General features: G+C 52.6%; 1 protein-coding gene across 3 annotated transcripts; it reads right to left on the bottom strand.

Annotated features, from left to right (window-relative positions):
• Positions 1–2,459: 2,459 nt before the first annotated feature.
• Positions 2,460–25,023, bottom strand: UROS (uroporphyrinogen III synthase). Of its 3 annotated transcripts, XM_039836014.1 has the most exons (10): positions 24,755–25,022; positions 19,528–19,616; positions 19,275–19,358; positions 17,643–17,739; positions 15,032–15,106; positions 11,291–11,365; positions 8,435–8,515; positions 8,068–8,153; positions 7,037–7,135; positions 2,460–5,934 (listed from the first exon to the last, which is right to left on the bottom strand). In XM_039836014.1, exons 2-10 carry the CDS (start codon positions 19,588–19,590, stop codon positions 5,800–5,802), a joined length of 795 nt encoding a protein of 264 aa, XP_039691948.1. In that variant the 5' UTR covers positions 19,591–19,616; positions 24,755–25,022; the 3' UTR covers positions 2,460–5,799. The 3 variants fall into 3 exon arrangements, with proteins under 3 accessions (XP_039691948.1, XP_039691950.1, XP_039691949.1); XM_039836016.1 differs by lacking the exon at positions 8,435–8,515 and having other exon boundaries at positions 24,755–25,023; XM_039836015.1 differs by lacking the exon at positions 24,755–25,022 and having other exon boundaries at positions 19,528–19,637.
• Between the last annotated feature and the right edge of the window lie 83 nt (positions 25,024–25,106).

Below are 25,106 nucleotides of genomic sequence, written 5' to 3'. Positions count from 1 at the left end.
AAGACTGTGGGGAGACTGCACCAGCGAGTCTAGTCTCCGCCCTGCGGTCCCTCAGACCAGGCTGACTCCATCTCGTCTGAGCTGGGGGAAGCGCTCAGGGTGTGCTCAGGTTCACTGCCTATGGCCTTGGGGACAGTGAGATGGCCTGTTGGACTTTGGGGAGCCAGAGCTGTGTGAAACTCCTGGGAGGCACCTGAAAATGGGGTAGAGGAGTTCTTTTCAAAATGTTTTACCTTTTACCTGGAGCAGAGAAGCAATTTTCCATGAGGTAGAATTAATGTTGTGAATCTGGGGACGCTAAAGAGGGTGGGGGGAGGTCCCAGCCTCAGGGCGGCAGCCTGAGGCACCTCCCATCAACCCGCACCCCGCCACCTGCGTCCCCATCAACCCGCACCTCGCCACCTGCAGTCCAGTCCCCATCACACCTGCACCTCGCCACCTGCAGTCCCCATCACACCTGCACTGCAGCCAGATGCATGTCGGTTGAGGCCTGACCCGGTCAGACGGGCGCGAGGCAGTGGTTTGCATCCTTTGCTTCCTTTACCCTTACTTAACATTTATAAAAATGTCTGGGCAGGAAAAGATGGGGTGAGAAATCGGGAGGGGGCAGAGAGGTGTAAACACAGGCTGGGGTCACGTGGTGTGATCTGCCCAGCTGAGAACCTCCTGACAATTGTAACAAATGGACTGAAACAAACCAAAAAAGAAATCTAATGCTTTTTATAAAATCTCCGCAGGAAACGATGAATCAGTGGCACCGACAGAAAAGGCAGGAAGGTTGTCCTGAGATGCTGCCGTCTCCCCGCTGTCCACCGTCGGCCCCCAGCGACTGAGCCTGAGGGTGATGCTGCAGGGACTGTCCCCAGACAGAGGTGGACTCCGTCCCCCGGCCACAGGCCTGTCCCATGAAGTACAGACCCTCCATGCCGAGCTCAGCCGCCTCCTGACTGTTCTTTCGAGGTGTTTGCGGGCCCCCGACAGCGGGAGCTGTGCTGTCCCCGATCCCCAGGCACCTGGCACAGGGCCCAGGCTCACCAGGGGGCAGGGCAGTGACCCGAATCTCACCTTTGCCAGTCTGGCATCATTTTCACCAGGTAAACGTCTAAAATCAGGTGCAGCAGTAAATCCCGAGCAGCACCCTTTTGCTCATCGATGAGACTATGCCGCGTGTCACTTACTGTCGCCAGCAATGAGCTCTTGATCCTGCCGCGGAAGCAGCACGGGCAGTTTCCTGGGCTGCAGTGAAACCTCCAGGAAACCACAGCTCAGACCTCTCTTGACAGAGGGGGGATCCGAAGCTCGGGGCCAGGGTGACTCCTGGTGTCAGGCAGCCAGTCAGTGACGGGAGACGGGGACCTGGCTCTGAGTCTCACTTCTAGCCCGGTCCCCAGGTGTCAGCTCCTCCCTGGCCTGAGCTTCTGGGACTCTGGACGGTTCACTTGTGCCCTGCTCCCAGGGAAGAAGTCCAGGCATAGTCCCTTATGGAAGGGTCCTCATGCCCACCCCGATTGGTACCTCAGTGGGCACTCTGCAGGAGTACCGGGGTGATGGGGGCCAGGAGCTGCATGGCACAGGTGGGAAAGGGGACAGCAGGTGGTTCGGAAGCGGTAAGGTAGTTTTGTGGTGTCAACTGAGTCACAGGGGCTTGTTTTAGTCTGTGTGGAAAATTCTGTGTGATTCACACTCCCAGGCCTATCACCAAGTTTCATTATTTGACCGGGTGCCCATCTTGTGACTAACAGCAGGATGGTTTGGGGGTTCATTATTCCTTTCCCCATCTTCTGCCCAAACACCCCAAATCCTACACAAACTGCATCTCTAGTGGCACAAAGTAGCCGAGCTCCCTGACCACGTGAGCCTCTGAGTCACATGTGACCAGCCAGGTTCTGCCTCTGCGCCAGGGCAGATGGTCTCCTCATCCCTCTGGCTTCCAGACCTCCAGGTTCTGGGGAGCTCCAGCTGAAGGCCTGAGGTCCGGAGGGAACCAGGTGGAGGACGGGTCAGACGCCCTGCGAAGACACCCCTACCCTCATCTCCTGCAGCTCTGAGTGAGCGGGTGTGTGTGCATCTGGCTGCACGTCACTCAGCCTCGTGAGCGGCGTTTACTTCTGTCAGGCCCAGTTTTCCTTCTCGGTAACGTAGACCCCTGATAGGGTTGTTTGGAGGGTTCAATGAGACGTTGAAAGGAAGTGTTTAAGTCACTGATCATTAATTCACAGATAAAAGATATGAATTTCTCCTGGAAGGACTGTGCGCTTCCAAGCACGAGACTAAACCTAGAATGATCGCCGGGGCAAACACATTGCTTCAGCTTTTGTAGTGTTTACCAGAATTTTTTGAAATGAATTCTGCTGCTAAAGACATTAAAGTCTTTTTGTTTCAGTTGTTTTTTGAAACACTTCACAATTACACACATCATAAATCGAAACGTAAGGAAAATACACAGTTTAAAATTGCTATGATTAAAAGATTCTTAAGGACGTATTTTATTCAAACTCTGAAAAGGTTTATGTCGTTGATGTTTAGTTTGCCAATTTAACTTGATTATTTTATTATTTAGGATTAGATTTAATTGTAACAAACTCTCAAAGTGATTGTGGCTTAAAGACAGAAGCTGGTATTTCTCTTGCAGCCAGGAGGTCCACGGGCAGGCTAGTTCACCCCGTGTCATCTTGTTCCACTAAGCTGGCTTCCTTAGTGGACACGGGAGGAGGATGGGGCCAGAGGGGGACCTTTCACTTCTCTTTACGTCTCCTGGGCCACGACTTAATCACACAGACACATTTACCTGCAAGGGAAGCTGGGAAATGGAGCTTTTACTTCAGCTGGCCATGGACCCTCCTAAACGTCAAGGGCTCTGGTCCCACGGTAAGAGATATTGGGGCCAACTAGCCAGCTGTACCTTGGACATCCTTCTCTCTCTCAGAATTTTTAGTACGATTTTGTTTCCTGCTAGTTTATTTTCTGGAAACCCACATACACACAATGTTTTCATTTTACTTTCTACTCACATTTAATGGAATCACATCTGCACTGAACATCGTACTTGTGGTGAAGCCATTCTTTTCTCGTTAAGTGAGTTACTACATGTAACTAGTGAGTTTAAAGCACCTCAAACTTGGAACAGTGCCCGAGGTGTCCCATACCTGCCAGGTCTGGAGGGACCTCGCACACGCTCAGTGCTGACCCGCCCGCCTGCCCCGCGGTGGCTGTCAGGTCCCTGCAGGATGCTTTACGCGCGCCCGGTGCCAAGTTCTTCCTTGACGGCTCTCCCCAAGCTCAGCTGGTTAGGGTGGGCGCACAAGAGCCCATGTAAAGAGGGGACGCAGGCCACAGAATTCGATGAACCCTCTACAGCAGGGGTCCCCACACCCCGGCCCGCAGGCCAGTACTGGTCCATGGCCTGTTAGGAACCGGGCTGTACAGCAGGGGGTGAGTGGTGGGCGAGTGAGCGAAGCTTCATCTGCAGCTGCTCCCCGGTGCCAGCATCACCGCCTCAGCTCACCTCAGCTCATCAGGCGTTAGATTCTGATGGGAGCACCGGTCCCTGGGGCCACAGAGGTTGGCGACGGCTGGCCTGCAGCACCTCTGTCCACCCCACATTCTGCCCTCCTGATCCTCAGGAAGGACACCTGAGAGTTGGCCTCCAGCCTCTCTGCTGAGGTGTCCCTCTGCCTGGAACTTGGTGGGGCTCTATGAGGGTGTCTCTTTGGCCTCCTGCTTTGTCCCTGGACCCTGGCTGCCATGCTGGGCCCAGGAGGGGCCCCGCACACACGCCCTCAACATGGAACTCCCCAGGCTGGACCGGCCCTGCGCTCCTCCTGTGCGGGCCTCCCGCTCACGCTCTCCAGCCCCAGGCCTGCAGACCCTAACTGGCATAACACTGGTCCTGAGGGGAATCGGGGTCCCCCAGTCGCTTTACAGCTGACTTTCACCCGTTCGGCCCGCATTCTAAGCCGCCAGCGAGAATCTCCAGCCCAGGAAGTTGCAGCCCCGCTCTGCCCGTCTGTCTGCAGTGGGCACGCCTCCCGCCCAGTGGGCCAGAACCCCGCCTGTCACAGACTGACCCCTATCTTTAACGGAACCTGCCTTGCCTCACTTTGAACCCCGGCCGCATCCTCTCCAAAAGGTCACTTCAGGTTGCCATGGGGATGGCAGAAGACACACGTAGACATTTAGGAAACCCTTGTCCCTTGTCCCATTCCCATCCGCAACGGCGGCCGCACCAAACCTCCTTCCCCCAGCCCCCTGGGGGTGCTGTCCCCCCTCCTCTTTCCACCGACCCCTTCTTCTGAAGCCCAGGCCATCCTTTCTCACGTGGTCGCCCCCACCTGCACCTGGCTGGGTTTCTCCTCCTTCATTACTCAGTACCTGTCTTGCGTCTGCGGCTTCTCAAATGTGCCAGGGGTCATGCTGGAGTACGTCAGTGATCACACCCCGGCCAGAGGGACCCAGTTCGTGCCATGCAGTGGTTTTCAAACGTGCTCGCACATGGGACTCACCAGGGCTGCTAAAAACTCCTGTTGTGAGGGCTTCACCCCAGAAACCAGCTGAGCAGAATGGGGTGGAGCCCGAGTGACTTCCTTTCCAGAAGCACGTGACGGGGTTCCGATGTGTAGACGGGATTCCTGATTCCTGGTCTCGTCTATTTCCCTTTGATGTTACAGAGAAGAACATGTGACACGGTGCTTTCCACATCGTTTCCTCAGTCCTCTGGGACAAGCGGTCACCCCAGAAGTCCCCCTGGCACGTCTGCATCAGGCTCGGCTCACACCTGCACTTCTCCCCAGGCTCGAGCTCACACCTGCACTTCTCCCCAGCGGACCAGCCTGGCCCTTCTGTGCACTCTTGTCGCCAGATGCCCCCGTTAGATTTCCAACCAGTCCGCTGCTCACCCCAGCTGGACCACAAGCCCAGACAAGAAGCGCTTTGGTTCCCCCACGCACTCCGTGCCTGGTAGCCCACCACTTCCGGCTCAGGAAGCCCTGGGCAAGTCACTTAGCCTCTTGAGGCTCCATTTCTTCTCCAGAGAAATGGGAGTAATAGCGACATCTGCCCTCAGAGGATGGACATCAGAGGGGCCAAGGCCTGAGCACAGAGCTGTGGCCCATAGGTGCTGCTCGACAGAAGATGCTTCCCCACACCCACCTTCCAAGGGACGACAGGCTGCACTCAGCCCAGCTCCACTTCCAGGCCGAGGTTTAAAAAGCGGAAATAAAGTTTGGGGGCCGTTTCATAGCCTCTCTGCAGGGCACTGCCAACGCCGATGCCCTCCCCAGCCTCTCAGGCCCTGACTAAATGCCGACACCTGCATTTATACTTCCGAAGCAAAGAGTTTCTGTATTTGACTTACAACTGTCCACAGTTCACAAAGCAGGACCTTCGAGATCCTTTTTAAGAATGAATAAGACTAATTCACATGCAGCAAATTTCAGCATTTACGCCGGGTGTGTTGATTATCAGAACGTGGGCACATCTGTTTCCTCCCCAAACAGCTGTGCATGGGAAACGATGCACGGCCAGTAACGTCCACAGAATGCACAGGTGGCCGGTATGGTTTGAACTCCCTCCCCCTGCTGCAGGGGGACGTGCTCTCCTGCAGGGCCTGGGAGCCGGCATGCGCAGGGCGAGGGTCCGAGGAGCCTCCAGGAGGGAGGTGATGCGCATGGGGGCCTGATGCCAACCCAGGCCCCATCTTGACTGCTGGGGTCCAGGTGGCTCCACTCAGGCGCCGCCCCACCCACCCTGGAGGCAGCAGCCCGGTACCCTTCACTCGCAGGGGGCTGCCAGGCGGCCGAGTCAGCAGCGCTGGGGCTGAAGCGCCGTCCTGATGCTGGCGGCCAGGGCGTGCGGCGTGGGACTCTCTGCGGTGCAGCTCACGGGCAGACCCTGTGCGGCCAGGGCACGAGCTGTGGTTGGGCCGATAGCTGCAAACTGCAAGGGGAGAGGAAGGCCTCAGTGGGTGCTGGGGGATACAGGAGGGTGATGTGTGTGGGGCCTGTCGGACACCCTGTCTGCAGGGCACCGCTCCCCGTGCGAGAGCTTCTAGACGCGACGATAATTCCTGACTGGCACCGGCGTCATGGCCTGGAGGCTCACACAGGGCCTCGCCGCCAGCCCGATGCCTGCCTCTCGGGTTGGGGCGAGGAACCGAGGCCCAGAATTGGGGGCTGCCACCTTGGCTGCATTCTTGGAAGCCTTAGCTGTGACAGTTCTGCTTTGTGTCTCGGGGCCCTGGGTGAGGTCGGATGTTATGTAGAATAAGGTGGCAGGGTGGTGGCTAGAGCCCCCGGGAAAGCAGAGCAGTCAAGCCCAAGGCCAGAGGGTAGGGACACACTTCTCTGAGCTGAGCGTTCCATCTGCGAGCCTGAGAAACAGTCCCCCTTCCCGGGGGTGCCATGAGACCCGCCTGTGTCTGATGACATGAGGGCTGACCGCCCTGGTCTTTGTCCCAGGTCACACGCGCACCCTCCCCTCGGTCCCCCAAGCCAGTTCAAGAGCACTGTCATGACAGGCACCACAGGGGGGTGATTACGTGTAGATCTGTAACAGATATAGTCCCCCAAAATGTGACTGTCAACCCTTTGAATTAAAAGACATAAAAGGGGACCGCTTTGAGGACAGACAATTTCAGGACGCTCAGATGGGACCGAAGGAAAAGGATGCCGCCCCTGTGCCAGAGCTTCACCTGAATCCTCCCATCCCATCCGGGGACTGGTCCATCAGGGAAGACCGTCTGCATGTCCACAAAGGCCACAGAGGCATGGTTATCCTCACGTGACAAGTGAGGAAACAGGCTCAGGGGGGTTAGGTCACTTGTCCCAGACTGCCAGTCAGGCAGAGGCGCTGCCGAGCTTGAGGCGGGAGGCTGGGGGCTGGGGGACTCCTAGGCCCTGCCTTTCCCGTTCTGCCGAGCTGCCATGGGGCGCCTGCTAGGTCAGGAGTGCTTTGACTTTTCTAGGGAAACTCTGGGATAATCAGTAAAAATGCTATAAAAAAAATCTGAAAAAGACCAAAACCTCATTGAATACGTCACCTTGATGTGATTGATGTCGTCACCAGACAACTCCTGAATGTGCTTGAGACTGTACGCAAGGCCAGAGGGACTGAAAAACGTGATGCTGGCTGGAACGCCCTGCGGAGGAGAGGACGGTCAGACCCTCGGCCTGAGGCCGTGTAGGAGAGAGACCCCGCCCCCACCCGCCTCCGCCCGCCCCCGGGCCCCCAGGCAGCCCAAGCAGGTTGCCAGCAGGCGGCTTCCTGGGGGCACTGGCACTCTCTCATTCTTCTCCCGAGTTCACGGTCACGCAAGGAGCTGTTCAGAGAGCAGCGTGTGGTCGAGAGGCGGGGCACCACTCCTTGGTCGCTCTGCCAGCCCCCAGATCTGCTCTGCCTGGCCAGAGGACACGGGCACCATGGACCCACGGGCCCAGCCGAGCAGACAATGCCTCTAGCTCGTGTGGCCAAAGTAGCACCCATCACGCGAGGCAGCAGTCGCGCCCAGCTCCCTGTCAACTCTCCACCCTTCCGGAAACAGAGCGTGCAGCAGGCAGAGCACCTGGCCTCCCGCTTTGGTCTGGCAGAAGGAGTCCCAGAGGCCGCAGGTCATTCAGAGCCTGTTCTGGGTGCCTTACTAAATCTAGATGTGGAAAATCTTTCAAACAAGTGCCCTCCGGTCTCCTGCCTGAAGCCTCCAAAGGTCCCCGTGACCTGCCAGAGTCTGCCCAGACCCCTGGAAGGGCACCGCGGGCCGTCCCAGTGTGGGCCTAGCCTCCGCCCCTACAGCTCCACCAACTCCACAGGGATGAAGAGCAACCACAAGGCCATTGTCAGCGGCAGGCTTACTACGTCCGGGATGCTGCACAGAGAACTCTGTGTAAATCTCTCCCTCTAATCCTTATAAAAACCCTTCTAGATGGTCTCTTCCCATTCCGCAGATACAGAGATGGCACCTCTGAAAGGTCATGTCCACCGTCACACGGCCAAGGGCTGGAACCACGCAGAGAGGCTGTGCCTCACCCTCCACCTGCCCGCCCTGCCCGAGTTCTCCCTAGAACCAGCGCTCACCTGCTCGGAATAGTAGCTATTCAGGTTCACCTGGATTCCCGGGTGTGGAATCTTCTGATAGACGGTTATGCTCTCCATGGGGATCCCTGGACACGATCAAAACCAGGAAACAGACTTATTGCCCTGGGAATACACTGGCGTCTACACCGCGTCGGGGGTGAGTGGTGCCCACCCAGACAGCACGAGCCAGAGCGAGGGTGGGCCTGAGGCATCTGGGCCCTGCTGCCCGCTGAGCACTGAGCCCCACAGTGCAGGGGGCCGAGGCGGCAGAGACGGGGCCAGGGCCCCAAACTCAAGGCTTCCTTTGTGCCCACGGAGGCACGACCCCGAGGGGTGCGGGCGCCCGAGAGTCAGGCTTTCCAGTCACCTCTGTCCTTGAGCATCTTCGGCAGGGTTTCTCCTTTGAGGGCTCCGCAGGGGAAGAGGAGAGGCAAAGCCGGCGTCTCCCCTGTGAATCGAGAAGCAGACGCGTGACCACTGCGCAGAACCTGCGGGGGCGGGGCGCAGCCCCAGCCTCTGCTCCCCGGACTGTGGGAAGCACTGCCGCCCTGCTGACCTTGCCATATGAAGGTCACAGAGGTCATGTGGGCCCAGGTGCTTGGAAAACTAACACCCACACAAGCCAGGGGCTGCTGTCACCCATGCTCCTTTAACTCCCTGTCACCCTGCAGCGGCTCCTGGGCAGCCTCACTATTTAGAGCACAGGCTCTGCAGCTTAACCAGAGCTGGAAGGTCACAGGCTGGGCCTGTCGCGGCACTGGGGCAAACATCTACCGCTGAAGGAGCTGTGGAGGGGACCAGTGGTGGCTGAAGCCAGGGCTCCTGCTCATGACGTCAGGAGGCAGGGAGATGGCAGCCAAGAGTGGCTCTGAGGCTGCCCCCAATAGTGACAAGGTGCACGTCCACTCCTGGCCCAGCCAGGACAGCAGCCATGTGCCCAAGGGGCTTTCCAGCAAGCCAACCACAAAGGTGTGCAAGGGGCCTTCCGAAGATTCCAGAATCTGCCCTGCGCAGTATCTCTTCTGCAGGCCCGGCAGAGAACCGAGCTGCTCCTTCTCATTCTGAGACTGCTGGGCACGCCTGGGGAGAGGGGGAGCTCAGTGGGGGCGCCCCGCACAGGGCCGGCATCTGTCTTTTTCTCCCAGCACCGCTGGCGCCGAGCAGAAAGCCAGCTGTGCAGGCGCAGTCAGCCCCTCCGACGCCATGGAAAAGCACCGCCTTAACGGCACAAGAGAGAAAAGCTGAAAATGTCCTGGCTGAACACTCTTTCCTGTGACGGGGGGTCTGTATTTCCTGGGAGCTAGCGCCCTTCCAGAAGTCAGATCCCAGAGACACTGCGGGCTCGGTTCCAGACCCCAACAAAGCAGGTATCTACATAGAGCGAGTCATAATCCTTTTGCTGGTAGAGGGTCCTCCTGCCTTCTGTTTGTAAAAAACACATCTGTGGAGCACACAATAAAGCAGGGTGCAACAAAACAAGGTCTGCCTAGAACCCATTTTTGATGGGATAAGCTTACTGCCTGCAGATTTTTAACCCAAATAGGGTAAGTAGGTCAACGTGAAGCTGGCTGATTCTGCAGTGGTGAGAGATGGGCTCTCCCTAGGACGACAGAGAGGCAGGCCTGGCAACACAAGAAACGATGACTCTTGGGACTCGGAGGCCCTGCTGCCCTCCATTCCTGTGGCAGGAGGCCGGCTGCTGGCCTGAGGACAGCAGAGGTGCCCAGAATCCTGGCTGCTGCACGGCGGGGCCTGGTAAACGTCGCTGCAGGGGACGAGGACACAGGGGGTGAAGACGAGACTACTTAAACCTCATGGAGATGCGCAGGTGAAACTGACGCCTTCCAGTCTGCAAGGACCTCACCCCCTCGGGTGCTGCTGCGAGAACCCAGGCGGAGCGGGCGGTGGGGCCTTCGTGGGAGGTAGCGAGGGTAATGAGGCTGAGCAGGGAGGATGGAGGGGAGCCAGCAAGCCCGCGCATTTGTCCGCTCTGAGTCCAGGAGGACGTTTCGAATAAACTGCAGTACAATGTCTGCTTTTGATGTGCTCTCTCTCTGAGTTAGAACTGTTTTCTACCTTTTACCATTTAAGCTGTACTTTTTCCATTAGAGGGGGCATCCTGGGACGGAAGAATTGTCAGAACAACAAGCTATCAGATTAATTTAGTTGTCAGCTTTAGGCACTTACAACAGTGCTGGTCACATAGCACGTGACTCTTCGTTAAATAACATAATCAGTAACTATCAAGTGGCCTGGTTACTCCAAACACGGGAAGTAGATCCGTAGCTTTTAAATTTACACTTCAAAGTTTTGGGGGGAGAACTGAATGCCTTGGTAAAGCCCAGGCCAAAGGCCTGAAGAGCAGTCAAGATGGATTATTTGGATATTCCGATAGTAAAATGAAGATTAGGGTTCACAGACACGCTGGTGTTTGTAAATCAGAGGAAGTAACAAAGGCTTTGCAAGGAGCACCGAGCCGGTATCCTCTGAGATACATGCAGAACGCACGCAGGGTACCTGCGAGCCGCGAGTCAGGCAGCTGAAGCTGCAGTGGTAACCCAGCAGTGACACGGAGCCCCTCTGCCTGTGTCTGCAAAGCAAGGCCCGTGGCTGGATGGCTCTGGACTGGACACTGAGGAATGACTCAGTTCCCTTCCGTGTCTTTCCAGAACGAACACATCCACTGTGAGAACGGCCATATCAGCTGCCATGGAAACCGACTCAGGCCACCTGTTCCCGTAAGGCCACCTGTCCTCCCACTCACAGAACCAATAACTACTGTTTGTGAACAAAGGCTCTGAAGCCCAGGGGACACCACGCTCTATCAGTCACACTGATTTCTACATTGAAAGGGCTTCGGTGTGTTTAATGGTGACCACGATCCCCAGGAAGGACCTGACGAGAAAGAGCCTGGCGTTGGATCACTCTGCATCCTGCGTGAGCCGCTGGCAGAGGAGCCCAAACACACTGACGTTTTGTGTGCTGTCTGAGTTGTCTCACGTCCTTCGGTGTAGGGGGTGGCGGGAGGTGGGCTGAATCTCGGGCAAGCACAGACACTCACAAGCACCAGGAGGTGATGGGCCCAGGGGTGGCTTGCGCACTGCGCACCAACCAGCGTCATCATGGAGAACGCTACGAGGAAGCACCCGTTCTGCCATGGTGGGTGTGTGACCAGTGATCAAACACAAAAGGGCTTTGTTTGAGGTGACTTTTTTCTACTCACTGGAACAAATGTATTCTGCAAGCTTTTCTGCATTTCCACAGTGTTCTCCTTCCGTATCCAGGCCAATTTTATTCACTGGAAAACAACAAAAGATGTTATCTCTTTACATGGCTACTAACGTCCATCTGTTCCTGTGTTGTTTTTTTAACATACACATATAAGGGCATGTGCGTCCCCCATCACGCAGGGAGTCTCCTCCATGCCCTGTGAGGTTGCAGGTGTCAGAGGGACGGGGCTGACTCCTGGCCCCACCCTCCTGAGGCCTGTGGCTTCGGTAATTCCTCTGAGCCCCGCTGAGCTCATCTACCACGGTGGAGACACGACCATATGGGACTGTTCTAAGGATTACAGGAGATGATGACAGCATCAACCAGCCATCTTGGAGGAGCTCAGGAAAGGGATTTTCTGAGATCCGTCCATAGGGCATGGGAGAGCCCTCACTTTGGTAGGAGAGTAGCCAGCTCTGTCTGGAAAGGTGGTGAGGGTCCACTTGGCGAGACTGGAATGGAAGGGAGGGTAGGTTTCATAAGAGTCTGCCAAAGGGGACCCCTAGCACCTCGAATGCAGGCGGTTCAGGGTGAGGGGATGTGCCAGCCACTTTTGGGAGACTGATGCCATGAACTGAGCTAGAAGCAGGCACTCTGCAGGCGGGAACGCTGGTTACTCTGCAGAGGGTGGCTCAGCGTGCGTAGCTGTTCACAGGAAGTGGGTCTCCTCTGAGAAAGGAGGTGCAGTGGGCGTCTGCTTGGAATGCGCTGAGACGGGCTAATAACAAACTGCAGCTTTAGCGTCAACACCCTTGGCTTTTAATTTACAGACCATCGCAAATGTGCTAAGTCCAAGGGACAAAGGTCACATGCAGCTGTAAACTTAGTTCAGGAACAAAGCCCTTGCTCACGCCATGTCACCGGCCCTCTGACTGAACCAGGAAGTTCCCAGTGCACCAAAGAACCCTGAAAACTGCGGGGAACTGAACGGGGGCGCAAGTACTCGGCATGATGTCGGTGCTTAATATCGACATTCATGTGCCTTCCTCTTAAGCATCGAGATAGACCGTGGGAGGCTTGCCCAGACTGGCCTCCCGTCCTGCTCTGCTGTCCACTAAGTGGGCATGAGCTCATCTGGTCGTTACGCAACCCTGCGAGCTGGACCTCACGGGGGTCACCCCTGTACTTTACAGTGGAGGAGGCTCAGGGCGGATTCCTCCAGTCCCTCAGTTCTGCCCTTCAGGGCAGGGACCGGGCTGTCTGGTCTACCAGCAGCCCAGAGGCTCACTGGAAGTTTGGGGAATGAGCGTTTGGTGCAAGGTCTCAGTCCCTGCGGGCGGCAAGGCTGGCTCTGCTCCGAAGAGTTCAAGCAACGCCTCTTCTCTGTGCCCAGCAAAGAGAGATCCTCTTGTGTGTCATGTCTGGAAGATGAACTAAAACAGAACGTTCGAAAGTTGGGTGACTGATGTTCATGTTAAGATAGGATGTGGTTCCTCCCAAGAGATCTTTGAAAACTGCAAAATCCCTAATGTCACCTCTCCTTTGACAGTGTTTCCAGCATTTAGAGCTCGTCCCTTCCCTTTGCAACTGAATAAACAGGGAGCAGCTTGAGGTCAAGTGTCGAGCGGAGACCCCGGCTTTGCCACCTGTGCCACACTGGGACGGCCCACTCTCTGCTGCTCTGTCTCCAGGTTTCTCATCACTGAGTCACAACTTTCTTTTCTTCTAGTTTTCTTCTCACCTGACAGAACCGTGAGAGCAGAATGCACATCGACGCCACGAGAAGCAAACCGAAGGCCGCGTGAGGGTGCGCAATGCGTATGAGCTAACGTGTGCCCGCGTGAGGGCAAAATCAAAACGGGAACGTTCATAAACACACCACATGTGATAGTTGAGATTTTGGACTATGACTCAGACGTGGCCTATATTATGTTCTTTCCTCTTCTATTTCAGGGAAAAAAGAAATGGTCAAAGAAAGTACAAACAAGTTCTTAACTTATTTTTGGGGGGGCAACGTGGGAGACTGGAGGCGGTTCCCTTGGCAACCGCGCTGTTTCTCCCTTCCAGCTGATCTGCTGAGCCTGGAGTGGAAGTTTTGCGGCCTGGAAGAGCCACGCACCATCGCTTAATGAACCTAGCAACTTCCAACTGCTCCCCCAACCTCCTTTGCTCTCTGGAAGATGTGCTTTTAATTACTCAACTGTTTCCACTCCCCCGGCACCTCCTTCCAAAGTTTTAAAATTCATTTAAAGAAACTGAACTGTTTTGAAAGAAAGTTATATGTTCATTTACTCACAACAGCTAAGCATTGTTTAAGTATTTAAAATGGCATATTAATTTTTAATGATTCACTGTTTATATTTGGTGCTTTAAACACATATTAATTCAAGACTATTTGGGAAAATGTAGCAAATACTAAGAAAATTATGAAAACCCACTATACTACTATTTACTACCTGGAGATAACTCTCTTTAGTATGTAGTGATTTTCCTTTCACATTTTTTATTCTAGAAAAAATACATAAAATTTACCATTTTATCTATTTTTTTAAGTGCGTAATTCAGTGGCATTAAGTACAATCACAACGGTATACGACCACTACACACTTCCAGAACTTTCTCATCAATGAGCAGAGCGCGGCACTGCCTCTGTGCCTCTGTGCCGTTCCCGCCAGGCACACGTAGCCCGGACGCGTCTACTCCCAGGGGTCAGCGGGCAAACCCGACCTGGGGCACCAGCTGCTCAGTCACTGGCTCGTGCTTCCTAAAAGCGTCAAGATCCCGAAAGCCAGAGACTGACTGAGACGCTGTTCTAAAATTTAATAAGCAAAAAAAAAAAAATCACATTTTAAACTGCATTAGAGTGTGTCTGAAAAAACGAATGAGCAAGTGTCGCTGAGGGAAAAAAGCCCGTTCTTTTCTCTCTACTACCACACTCAGCTTGCACTTCGGCTGCCAGGTGTGTGGGATTTCCACACCAAGCAACTCTCCAGTTCCTACAGTTTCACTCAGTCCTGACGTGTGTCAGATCCCAGAGATTCAGGGCTCAGTCCCGCAAGAGCCTCCGCTTCAGTCTGCAACCCCAAGTCTGGGTTCTTATTTGTGCTTCTGACGACTGGCTATGAACTGGGGGTTCCCGCAACCCCACCTTGGGTTGATCATTTGCTCGAATGGCTCGCAGAACTCAGAAAAATGGTTTTCTAATACTGCAAATATATTAAAAAGGATATTTCAAAAGAAAAAAAATGAGTAGCCAGACGGAAGAGACGCCCAGGGCGAGGTATGGGAAGGGGACACGGAGCTTCCGCGCCTCTCCGGGCTTGGCTCCCGGCCTCTGCATGTCACTGTCCTTTTGCATTTTACGGAGCTTTCATCGCAGAGGCACAACTGATTAAATCGTCAGTCTGGTGATTAATTCCGCCTCCAGTCCCTCCCTTCTCCCAGATGTGGTGGGTGGAGGGCGGGAGTCTAAAGTCCCTACTGTAATCACATGACTGGTTCCCCTGGCAACCAGCCCCAACTCTAGGGCCTTTCTACAAGTCGTTTCATCAGAATAAACTCAGGTGAAGTGAAAGAGGTTTGTTATGAAGAACACTTTTGTTATATGAATAACACCTTCATCTTCACCACTTAGGAGAGTCCGAGGGTTTTAGGAGCTCCGTGCCAGGAACAGGGACGGCGACCAAGACATATTCCTATTCCGAATCACATCACGGACATCTTTACGTGTTTCGTTTCTGCCTTGACTGCTTACCTAGAGAAGCGGTGGCATTTCCAACCACATACACCGGCTTAGCGTTCCATTTTTCTTTCAGAGACTTTTTCCAGACTGTAAAACAAGAAATTGTATGTGAGCTGCAAATACCAATGTGGCCATCTGGACTGGTGCCCAAGGCTGCTTGTTCATCCCAAAACTTGTGATCAAGGCAAACTATTAATAAGCAAATCTGAAGAACAGCATCTCAAACTAAAATTCCATTTTTACACTATTCAAATTGTGCAGGTAAATTGTGACTTTGGTAAATGTTTCAGTCTGCCTTGCTTGAAATATTAAGTCATTTCCACAGATGGCACAAGAAGCATTTTTAATGTGTCTTAGAAAATAAACATAACTGGAAGAATTAATTTGCATGGAATGTTAAAAAATTTTTTTTTAAATCTAGTTAAAGAAAAAGTCATTACGAAGAGGTAACTTAAACGCTTATAAAGCAATACCGTCGGCCTTACTTGGAACATGGATTTGAAAATGGTCAAGAAACTGTCATCTCGGATGAGATAGCTCATTTATCCATCAGGTCAAAGTGGAGATAATTAATTTCAGTACCATAAACAAACACAATTTAATAAAGAACTCTATCATTTTGTGGCAAAAAACCAACATCTTTAAATATGGGTGAAAGAAATACAAAGACGAAATGGATCCTATAAAACGTCAGAAGGCCACTGGCTGCTCAATACCTTTTGGAAGACAAGGAAACACTACTTCTTCCAACTGCGAGTGTAACTTCCCCTTAAATTCAAGTGTTACTCCACCCTTTACACTCCCATGAGAAATTCTCTTGTAAACGGTAACTGAAGACGGAGTTTCACCTTCTTTCTTTCCTTCCCCACTAATGTAAATAACATTTAAGAATTATTCCCGGCGGTGAACGAACCATTCTGTAAGCCCCACAGCAGACAGTGACTGGAGCGAGCACTGGATGGAATCAGACAGCCTGGCGTGGGGCCAGCTCTGTCCCTTAACTTGTGCACCTCCCTGGGCAAGCCAGCCACTGCCAAGGCAACTGGGGCAGCTACATCTTTCCTGGCCATGTGACAGCGTTGCTGTGAGGACCAAGACAAGAACATATTCGGGAAAATGCACTGTGGAAAGTTAGTGTCCACTCTGGGGTTTTCTTATTTCTCATCATCTTCATCCTCAAAACACATAGAAAAGGGCAAATTTAAGTGTGAGACGGAGCTTCAAAGTGCCGCTGGGAGAATCCACAAGCTTCTCCAGCAGGAGTTTTCTCTCTGCTTCGGAGATGACCGCGCTCCAGGCTCTGAGCTGCTGAGTGGACAGGACGGCGTGGATCCCCACCCCTGAGAAAAGCTCGGACTTCTCTTCAGCAGGAGGTAGGCGTGTCTGTGAAATCGCCGAGGAGGTGAACTTCTGGCTATAACGAAGGCCTGATTAAATGTAAGCTGAGAGACTAATAAGCACTCAGCACTGTCACCCACTCAATGTGCCAGGCAGCGTCCTGAGCGCTGCTCTTTCGGACTCGGGCTCTGAAGCGGGAATCACACATCTGCTGCGACTTACAGACCCCGTGGTCTTGGAGAGCTTCATACCCTTTGCTCTTCTGGCTCCTCATGTGTCAAGTGCAAATGCGAGTCGTATCTGCCTCAGCGGTAAGGCCCTTAGGGCCCGTGCCTGGCACACAGTGGGTCCTCCGAAGTGCCAGCCAGCTCGTCGTGGAAGTGATGAGCCAGCGATGCTGGTATTATTGTGCCCATTTCACAAACAACGAAACTGAGGCTCAGCAAGGTCACGGAGCTTGCCAAGGTCAGAAGGGCCATCTGAACCCAGGCCTAACATGCTGCAAAGCCCTTCGGTAACTAACTGCCCATCTGCTGTCTCCACCCATTACCATAACTGAAGCTGGTCAGGTCTGACTGCCTGGCCCCTGGCCCTGGACAAGGACTCACTCTTCCCAAGCCTCAGTTCTCTCATCTGTAAAATGAGGGCCACAGTATGTGTACCCCTGAATTAAATGAGATAACGAATGTGAAGTTAACATAAAGCCTGGCATACAGTAGGCGCTCCATAAATGTTACCACGAAGCTGTCTGATCAAACAGACGAAGGTGGCTGTTCAGTCCGAACCCTGGGCTCTGTGTATCTGCTCTGATGAAGAGGGGAGGGGGCAGGAAGAGGGTCTAAGAGATGCTCCTGTCGTTAGGTGCCTGGTGTGGCAGGCACTGTCTTCTCATGTGTCGTTGGACCATCTCGTCATTGCTTTGAGGGACAAGACTGGCTGATATATTCTTAGGAGAGACGTGGCCGCCTGGCAGGTGAACATCTTAGGAACCCTGTCTTGTAAGGCAGGGTCTGTGGCACCAAGCGCTCACCCCCGTCAGAAGGCTAACAAGTTAACGTGTCCTGTGAGGGACATCGAGAGACGGCTTATAAGAAGAAAGGTCATTTTCTGCTCCCTCCGCAGGCTACATGAACACGAAGTAACCTGCTACCTAAATAGTTTCTGAGCTAAAAGTCACTGCAAGTTTTCAAACCTGAAGTGTAGCTGTCTCTGCAACCTAGCATCTTCGACGGGAGAAGGGGGAGTGAAGAAAAGTCCAGCGGACTCGCAATGGGCCCTCACTCACCTTCCGTCTTATTGCCCGTCCCCAAACTCAGCTCCACTGCTTCCACGGCTCTGGGGCTGGTGAAAATGAGTCCTCCGAACGCTTCTGGATGACACAGCTGCGCACCAAACAACGAGGCGCTTTACACGACGGCTAAGCCCAACGTTTCCCCGAATCCAAATGCTCTCAGGAGCAGGACACACACGAATTCATCCTACCCGCCTGTCCATCCGTCCCTCCCTCCATCCGTCTGTCCATCCACTCATGCATACACTCACTACTTATTGAGACTGTGTGCCTGGACCTATTCTAGGCCTCTAGGAATAAAGGTGGATCCATTATTCAGAGCATTTCCCTCGATCGGCTCAGATGCCACGCGGGGTGGCGCAATGGGACTCAGCCTGGGCTTGGGTGGGGTGCAGGCAGCGGGGAGACCTGACCCACGTCTGTGTTGAAACTGGAATACTCAAGGGGCGATGTCTACGCTGAAGGCCCGGTTTGCAAAGACAGTGACGGTGATAAAATCGACCGAGCATTTATTCTGCGCCAGGTACTGGGCTGCTCTAGACATGTCCCTTCACTGCCTCTGCCAAAGTGCCCCGTGGGATGGGGGAGCCGCTCTCGCCTCCTAGAGGAAACACGGGCTTGCAGCAGCTGAGGAACCAGCCCTGGGAGGGTGGTGGGACCTCTCGACCCCCAAGCCCGTGCTCCCTGCACAAGCAGAGCTGGACGGAGCGAGCGCGCTCTGAGAACCCCTCCTGGAGCACGGGGGCTGGTGGTGGAGAGGTTCCCATGGAGACTAGGATGCTTCTGACCACGAGGTCCTAGAAAGGCTCTCAATCGATGGGGTCTCTGGTTCCCTTTTGAAGCTGCTACGGATGAGCATAACCCGCTTTAAAGAGCAGAAGGGCCAATTTGGGCCCCTCGCACACTGTGCCCTTGGCACGCACACCTTGTGCAGGGGGACACAACAGATGCCAGCTCGTTGTTTGTCGAACTGAATGAATAATCCGATATTCAGCTCAAACTGAAAGGAGAAAGCAGGCGGCTTTCCACAGGGAGATGGCAGGGGCAGGTGTGCTGCGCGGAGCACGAGGGTGAGCCCAGGGAGCAGGGCCGGGGACCCCGTCCCGCGAGGCCAGCCTGGCTCCCGGCCCACCCGTCCAGAAGGGAGCTCCCGGGGAGACGCCTAGAAGTGTCTGGGGACACATGGTGGGGTTGCCTGTGCACCGAATCTCTAACCGGAACCATCGAGAGGCTTCCTGGGATTGTCCCTGGCGATACTGATCACGCCCACGCCAGGCAGCAGAGCTGGTACGGCGGGGAAAAGCCCTGGTCCCGGGTCCTGACACTGCATCTTGTTTGCTGGAGGCCTCAGGAGGTGCCCAACCTGGGACCTCAGTCTCTAATGTGGGGAAACTGAGGTCAGGTGGTGGAAGGGAGGTTTCCCGGAGTTGCTGGTGGAGGCTCAGGCGGAGAACCCAACAGCCGTGAATCCTGGAGCCAGGCGAGGCTGTGCCGCCCTGTTTTAAAGCTTGGTGGTGACATGAGGGGGAGTAAGGAAGTCCTTCCGGCTTGGGTTGGGACGGATTCTCTAGAGACCGAACGTGTCTCACTTAGAAATCACAGCGCTCAGACACCGACAGACCTTACCTTCTCCAAGAAACTGGGAAGAGACAAGAACTCAAATGATAAAACAGGGATCAAAGTGGCTTCGAGTCCATGTAACCCAAATTCCTGCAAGTAAAAGAACACAGTCTGGACCGGCCGGGGTGGTTAGGCGAATAGGGCAGGGGTGAGGGCATCGCATTAGTGATTATTCTGGGACAAGTCTCAGCTCACTGCCCCCTCCCACCCCCCCGATTTAGGTGGTAAGGCCGTCACGCCCCTCCACCAAGGCGCTTACCCTGACGTAGGGATCCTGGCCACCGTCCTCCTCCTTGGCGTCTTTCAGTAGGAGAACCTTCATCGTCGCCTGGCAGCCCTCACTGGGCGCTGAGACAGGGCAGGGGAACAGGTCTTAATTAGATCTGACTCTTCCTAAGCCAGGGCGGGTAGACGGGCGTGCGGGGAAAGAGGTAATCAACAGCTGGCAGACGTGGCCCGCCCCTTGCACGCACTGACTCAGCGTTAACGGGCTTGTTCCTTCTGAAGACCCTGTCACTGATAAGGCCGAGGGACAGCATGCTGGCACTTGATATCACTTGGAAAGGCAGATGAAAGCCATAAGGCAAAGCCAGTGTTGTAGCCAATCTTTGAGGCTCGTAGAAGAGAGTACTGCGAATTCTGGGTTGTATCAATAACAATTAGAGAAAAGGGTATCTTATGTTTTAAGGAAGTAAATAATTACTTCCGTTTCAAGATGTATATATATATATTAGTTTGCTCACAAACTCTTTAGGAAACAACACTGACTCTTCTACTTCTCAAATGATGTTTTATAAATGTTGTCAAGTATCACGAAATAATCTTCCAAAAATTTTCTGACAACCCGGAAAACAGTTGAATTCATCAAAAGCCTTACATACTTCATACCCTTTCTTCCTATAATTTCACATCTAAGAATACTCAAGCAATACTCATAAGTGAGTGCAAAGATTAACATAAAGATGCTCATCCTGGTATTCTTTTTCTATTATTGAGATATAATTGACACACAACATTATGAAAGTTTAAGATGTACAGCATGTTGATTTGATTCATTTATATATCACAATATGATCACCACCGCAGTGTTAACTAACACCTCTATCACGTCTCATAATTATAATTTCTTTTTGTGGTGAAAACTATTAAGATCCAGTGTGTTAGCAGCTTTGAAGTTTGTAATACGGTACTGTTGATTGCAATTACTATGCTATGCATTAGATCTCCAGGAGTTACTAGTTACAACTTTGTATCCTGGTATTCTCTATAATCGCAAATAATTAGAAACAATGTGAATGTCTAACAAGGACAGAATGGTTAAATAAGTCACTGTACAGTTATATGACATCATTAAAATATTAATAATTTAGTTATAGATTATATAATCACAAAATAGCATTAATTTTAAAAAATCAGGATTCAGAATTGCATAAATAATAGTATAATTTTATAGAATTTATATATACATAAATGACAGAATACGCACCAAAATTCTAATGGTAATTATTCTGGTGGTAGATTAGGGTGTTTATTTTCTTCTTTACTTATTTCTGTATTTCCAATTTTGTTTTTACAACAAACATTAAACTCCCTTTGTAACAAGGGGGAAAAAGCACATTATAACCACCCCGAAGGCCTCAAAATAAATGCCAAAGAACTGGTGAATAAACTCTGCTTCAAATGCAGAGTATTACCCCGTAAGTATCATCAGATCTACTGGCAAGTTACTTAATAAACATGATACACTGATTGACAATAGTCAGACAGGGTATATTGCTTGGAGCAGAAATGTGTAAACTCTGGGAGCCATTACTTACAAATTATTACTGAGAATACTTCCAAAACATTTTACTATCTACAGGATGTCTTAGGAAAATTTGGCTTAAAATGAATTGCTTTGTATCTAAGCAACCAAACCTGCGCGAACAAATAGTAATTATGAAATCAAGCTCTAATTATTGCTGCTGTCAAGCTGTTAGCTGGAGAGACTGGGGATTTGGAAAATGGGTAGTACCGTTTCTATCATTTCCTCAAGTTACCGGAATGGGTCTCACACAGAAACTAGGAATCTACTTTTCTGCGATGGTCTCTCTCACGTGTCACCCAGCTAGGCTAGAGTCCCCGTTCATTCTCAGATGCGAATCCAGGTGTTGCGGGAAAGGTGTTTTTGGGATGTGATCCAGTCCACCGCCAGGCAGACTACCCTAGGTGATCTGGGCGGCCCTGACTCAGGCGGCGGGACGGCCTGACAGAACCAAGGCTTCTGGGAAGAAGAAATCCCTCCCGTGGACGCAGCCTTGGCTCGTGCCCGAGTCCCGCCCGTCTCCTCGCCTTGTGTGGGGGTTTCGGACTCGCCCCCCAGGTGCACGAGTCGATTCCTTGCAGTCGGTCTCCTGATACACATCCCTGCGGGTTCTGTTTCTCCGGCTGAACCCTGACTGATGCACTTTCCAATTCTGGGGTTCCAGGAATCTGTAATGTCACTGAGTGGCAGATGAAACGTGGCATTTTCTGCTAAAGCATGAAGCTGTCCAGGGCACACAACATAAGCAACTATTGTGGGGTTAAACACTGGAAGCTTACTGCTGTTGGAAGCAGGGGACCCTGTGGCCACAGGCCTCTCCCCAGCCCTGCCTGTCCCTGCCATGGTCCTGGCTGAGACATAGGTCCCACGGGTCAAAGGCTCGCACACCCCAGCTGCCAGTCGCTCCCAAAGGTGTTTCTGCACAGGCCACAGCTGGAATGTCCTCAGGGTGATTAGGTGTGCATTATTTATTGGGAGTGGGGGCCAAGTTCAAGTACCACCAAGTGCTATGAGGTGATGTGGTAGAGGGGTCTGGGGTGCTGATAACCAGTTACCTCTCAGGGGGACCTGAGAAGGTGACATCTGAATGACAACAGCAGTGAGAAATAAAGGAGATGACATCAGAGTTGGGATCTGAGTGACAAGAGCCATGAGAAGAAATGTTCGCGTGTCAGAAAAAGGCCCTGTTGTCCCCAGGAGGGAAGGGTAGGCCTGGCTTGAGCGGGAAGGACAGAGCGCACTTGAGATTCCACGGGAAAGGGGAATGCACCGAAAGTGACAGTGATGGGACTCAACACTTCGAAGGACCTCGGCTTCTGCAACAAAGATGGCCACCGCAGGAGAGCAGGCAGAGGGGGTGCTTGCAAGGGTTTAGCCGTGAAGAGGTTAAGAAGCGGCTGGATCAGGAATTGATACAGAAGACAGAGTTAACTACTAATGTAATTCTGGGTGAAACCATCTGTCCACAGTCTGATTTGTGACGGTTGGAACCAGGATGGAATTAAGCTTTTCTTCTCTGAATCCCACTTAAACTTTAGGTTTGTTTGTGTAATCCTGTCAGTAAGTTGACAAATGTTTATACACAGTTGCTGTGTACCAAGCACTGGATATACAATGATTCCTGCCCTCCTACTTATGGAGGGTAAAATCGATATTTTACAAATAAAACTAATGACAAATCTAACGCTGAAGACTGAGCCAGTGGATGGCAACCTAGTCCCTGATTGGGTTAAGCTCCCTGGGGCCAGTACTGTGTTGTCTTGAAGGACAAACCCACAGGTAGTCCATTTATGCACATCTGCTGCTCTCATTCACACTCTGACCATGAGCTTGACACTGGGCACTGACCTGAGAGCACGAGGCAAAGCTTTACCCGCTTCCCTTATCAAGGCAATACATGGTCACCGTGGGAAATGTGCAAACTACTGAAAAGTACAGTTCCTCAAACAACTAAACGTAGAATTACCATATGATCCAACAATTTCATCTCTAGGTATATACTCAAAAAAATTAAAAGCAGGGACTTGAACAGGTGTTTGTACACCCACGTTCATAGCAACGTTATTCACAGTTGCCAAGAGACAGAAGGGACCCAAGCGTCCACCAGTGGATACATGAATAAACAAAATGTGGCCTATCCTTTCAATAGAATATTACTCAGCCTTAAAAAAGAATTCTGACACACTCTACAACAACGATGAACCTTGAAGACATTATGCTAAGTGCAATAAGCCAGTCACAAAAGGACAAATATTACATGATGCCACTTAATATGATGTACCTAGAATAGGCAAATTCATAGAGACAGAAAGTAGAACGGGGGCTTCAGGTGCTGGGGAAGGAGGACGGGGGGTTATTGTTTAATAGGTTCAGAGATTCAGTTTTGCAAGATGAAAGACTTCTGGAGATGGATGGGGGTAAATGCTGCCCAAGACTGCAAATGTAATTCATGCCACTGAAGCGTACACTTAAAAATGATTAAAACGGTAAATTTTATGTATGTATATTTTACCACAAACAAAATGTATAAGGGAACAGGGAAATAAAATTACCCAAGATGTCTTACTGCAACTCTATTGACACATTGGCACTGTGCCTTCTGAGTCTTCTCCCTAATTTTAGCCTTTTGATAGGTGTTTCTCACAGCTTCCTCTCTTGTGTTATTGGAAGATGTTTTTGCATAAAGTTGTGGGACCCAGAGGGGCCAAGTTAGGCTGCCTGATGTGTCAGTGCACTAACATCCCTATCTGGCCTGCCTGGTAGATGAGACTCAGCGAAGATGGAACCCACGGAACACAATCACCGGGTCTCTGGGGACACTTCAGGTATCTTGGTTCCAATTCCTGCTGCTGAAGGATTGTTGATTGCCGAAGGTTACCACTGTTCTGCTTAAACCTCTCCAGCCGTGGCCACCTCACTACTGGGGCAGCTCATTCCACTTTTAGAATCACATGCATCTAACCCGCTCTCCTCATTTTACAGAGGCAAATAATAGACCTTCCTCTCAGAAAGCTGATGTCATCTCTAATTAATAACCTTCTTTCTAAATGATGTCTTTTAGTGGGCTGCAAACTGGTAGCCTATGGGATAAACCCAGCTGGTCAATGAATTTTATTTGGCACAGGTTTTAAAAACATTTTAAAGATATAAAGAATTTGGACATTTCTTGCAAAAATCCAGATTCTCTTGAAATGTAAAAAGCTGACAGCCCTGGGCAGGCATTTCCCACTCGGCTGCAACCCGCCGCGGCTGTCATGTACATACTAGCTTGCCATAGTGTCCCCTGCGCCCCTCTCACAGTAGGCTCCAGGCTGTAATTCAGATTTCCCCACTGGCATTGAAGCATTTAAGGTTGATCCTTGCTTTTAAAGAAATTTTCAGGTCAAAAAGTATGCTTAAGGGAGTACGCCGAAAGAGGGTCAGCTAAGGGCAGGCACACAGATCAATCACTGACAGGGCCGTGCCACCGTGTTTGGGTGACGCCCGCAGAGTCCGGCCAGAGCCGGGCGGGGGCGTTATCTGCACGGATCCGGCGACCTTCCAGCTGGGGCCGACCACTGCCCCGGACTACGGCCCGCACTCAGGCCAGCAGCGGCCTCGGGGCTCCGCTCCCGACTCGTCATGCACTCGCTAGCGCCGCAGGCCTCTGCGTCTTCGTCTGTACGTCCGCGGTGACACCTACCTCGCTGGGCAGGTGAGGGCCGAACGGTCTGGGAGCTGGGGCCGTGGCCAGCCAGGCGCCGGCCCTGGGAAGTCGCCTAGGGCAACGGTATCTCGCGACCCCAACCGGGAGGCTGAGAGGCGACGGGAGCGATGAGCGGGGGGCAGGGAGGTCTCTCACCACGTGGCTTGAGCTGCCCTGGCGACAGCCCGCGCGGGACTGGCGGCCACCACCCGCGCAGCCCCGATTGCCGAGCCCCGGCAGCGCACAGCTGGAGCTCGCGCATGCGCATCGACACCAGCCCCCGGGGAGACGCCTCCGAGTGGGTCGAACCACTGCGCGAGGGGGAGAGGGAGCCTGGGAGGGAGTGAAG

This window comes from Pteropus medius, unplaced genomic scaffold (assembly GCF_902729225.1).
Source record: "Pteropus medius unplaced genomic scaffold, Ma_sr-lr_union100, whole genome shotgun sequence".
In the NCBI taxonomy this organism is placed as follows: Eukaryota; Metazoa; Chordata; class Mammalia; order Chiroptera; family Pteropodidae; genus Pteropus; species Pteropus medius.
This window is presented reverse-complemented; position numbering and strand designations above follow the sequence as displayed.

Excerpts from the sequence above, each read along its gene's own strand:
- UROS (XM_039836014.1), bottom strand. The coding sequence starts at position 19,590 with ATGAAGGTTCTCCTACTGAAAGACGCCAAGGAGGAGGACGGTGGCCAG. Across the intron at positions 11,366-15,031 it reads AAATGCCACCGCTTCTCTAG|TGAATAAAATTGGCCTGGAT; the intron begins GTAAGCAGTCAA and ends GTTGTTTTCCAG. Across the intron at positions 8,154-8,434 it reads GAAGATGCTCAAGGACAGAG|GGATCCCCATGGAGAGCATA; the intron begins GTGACTGGAAAG and ends GATCGTGTCCAG.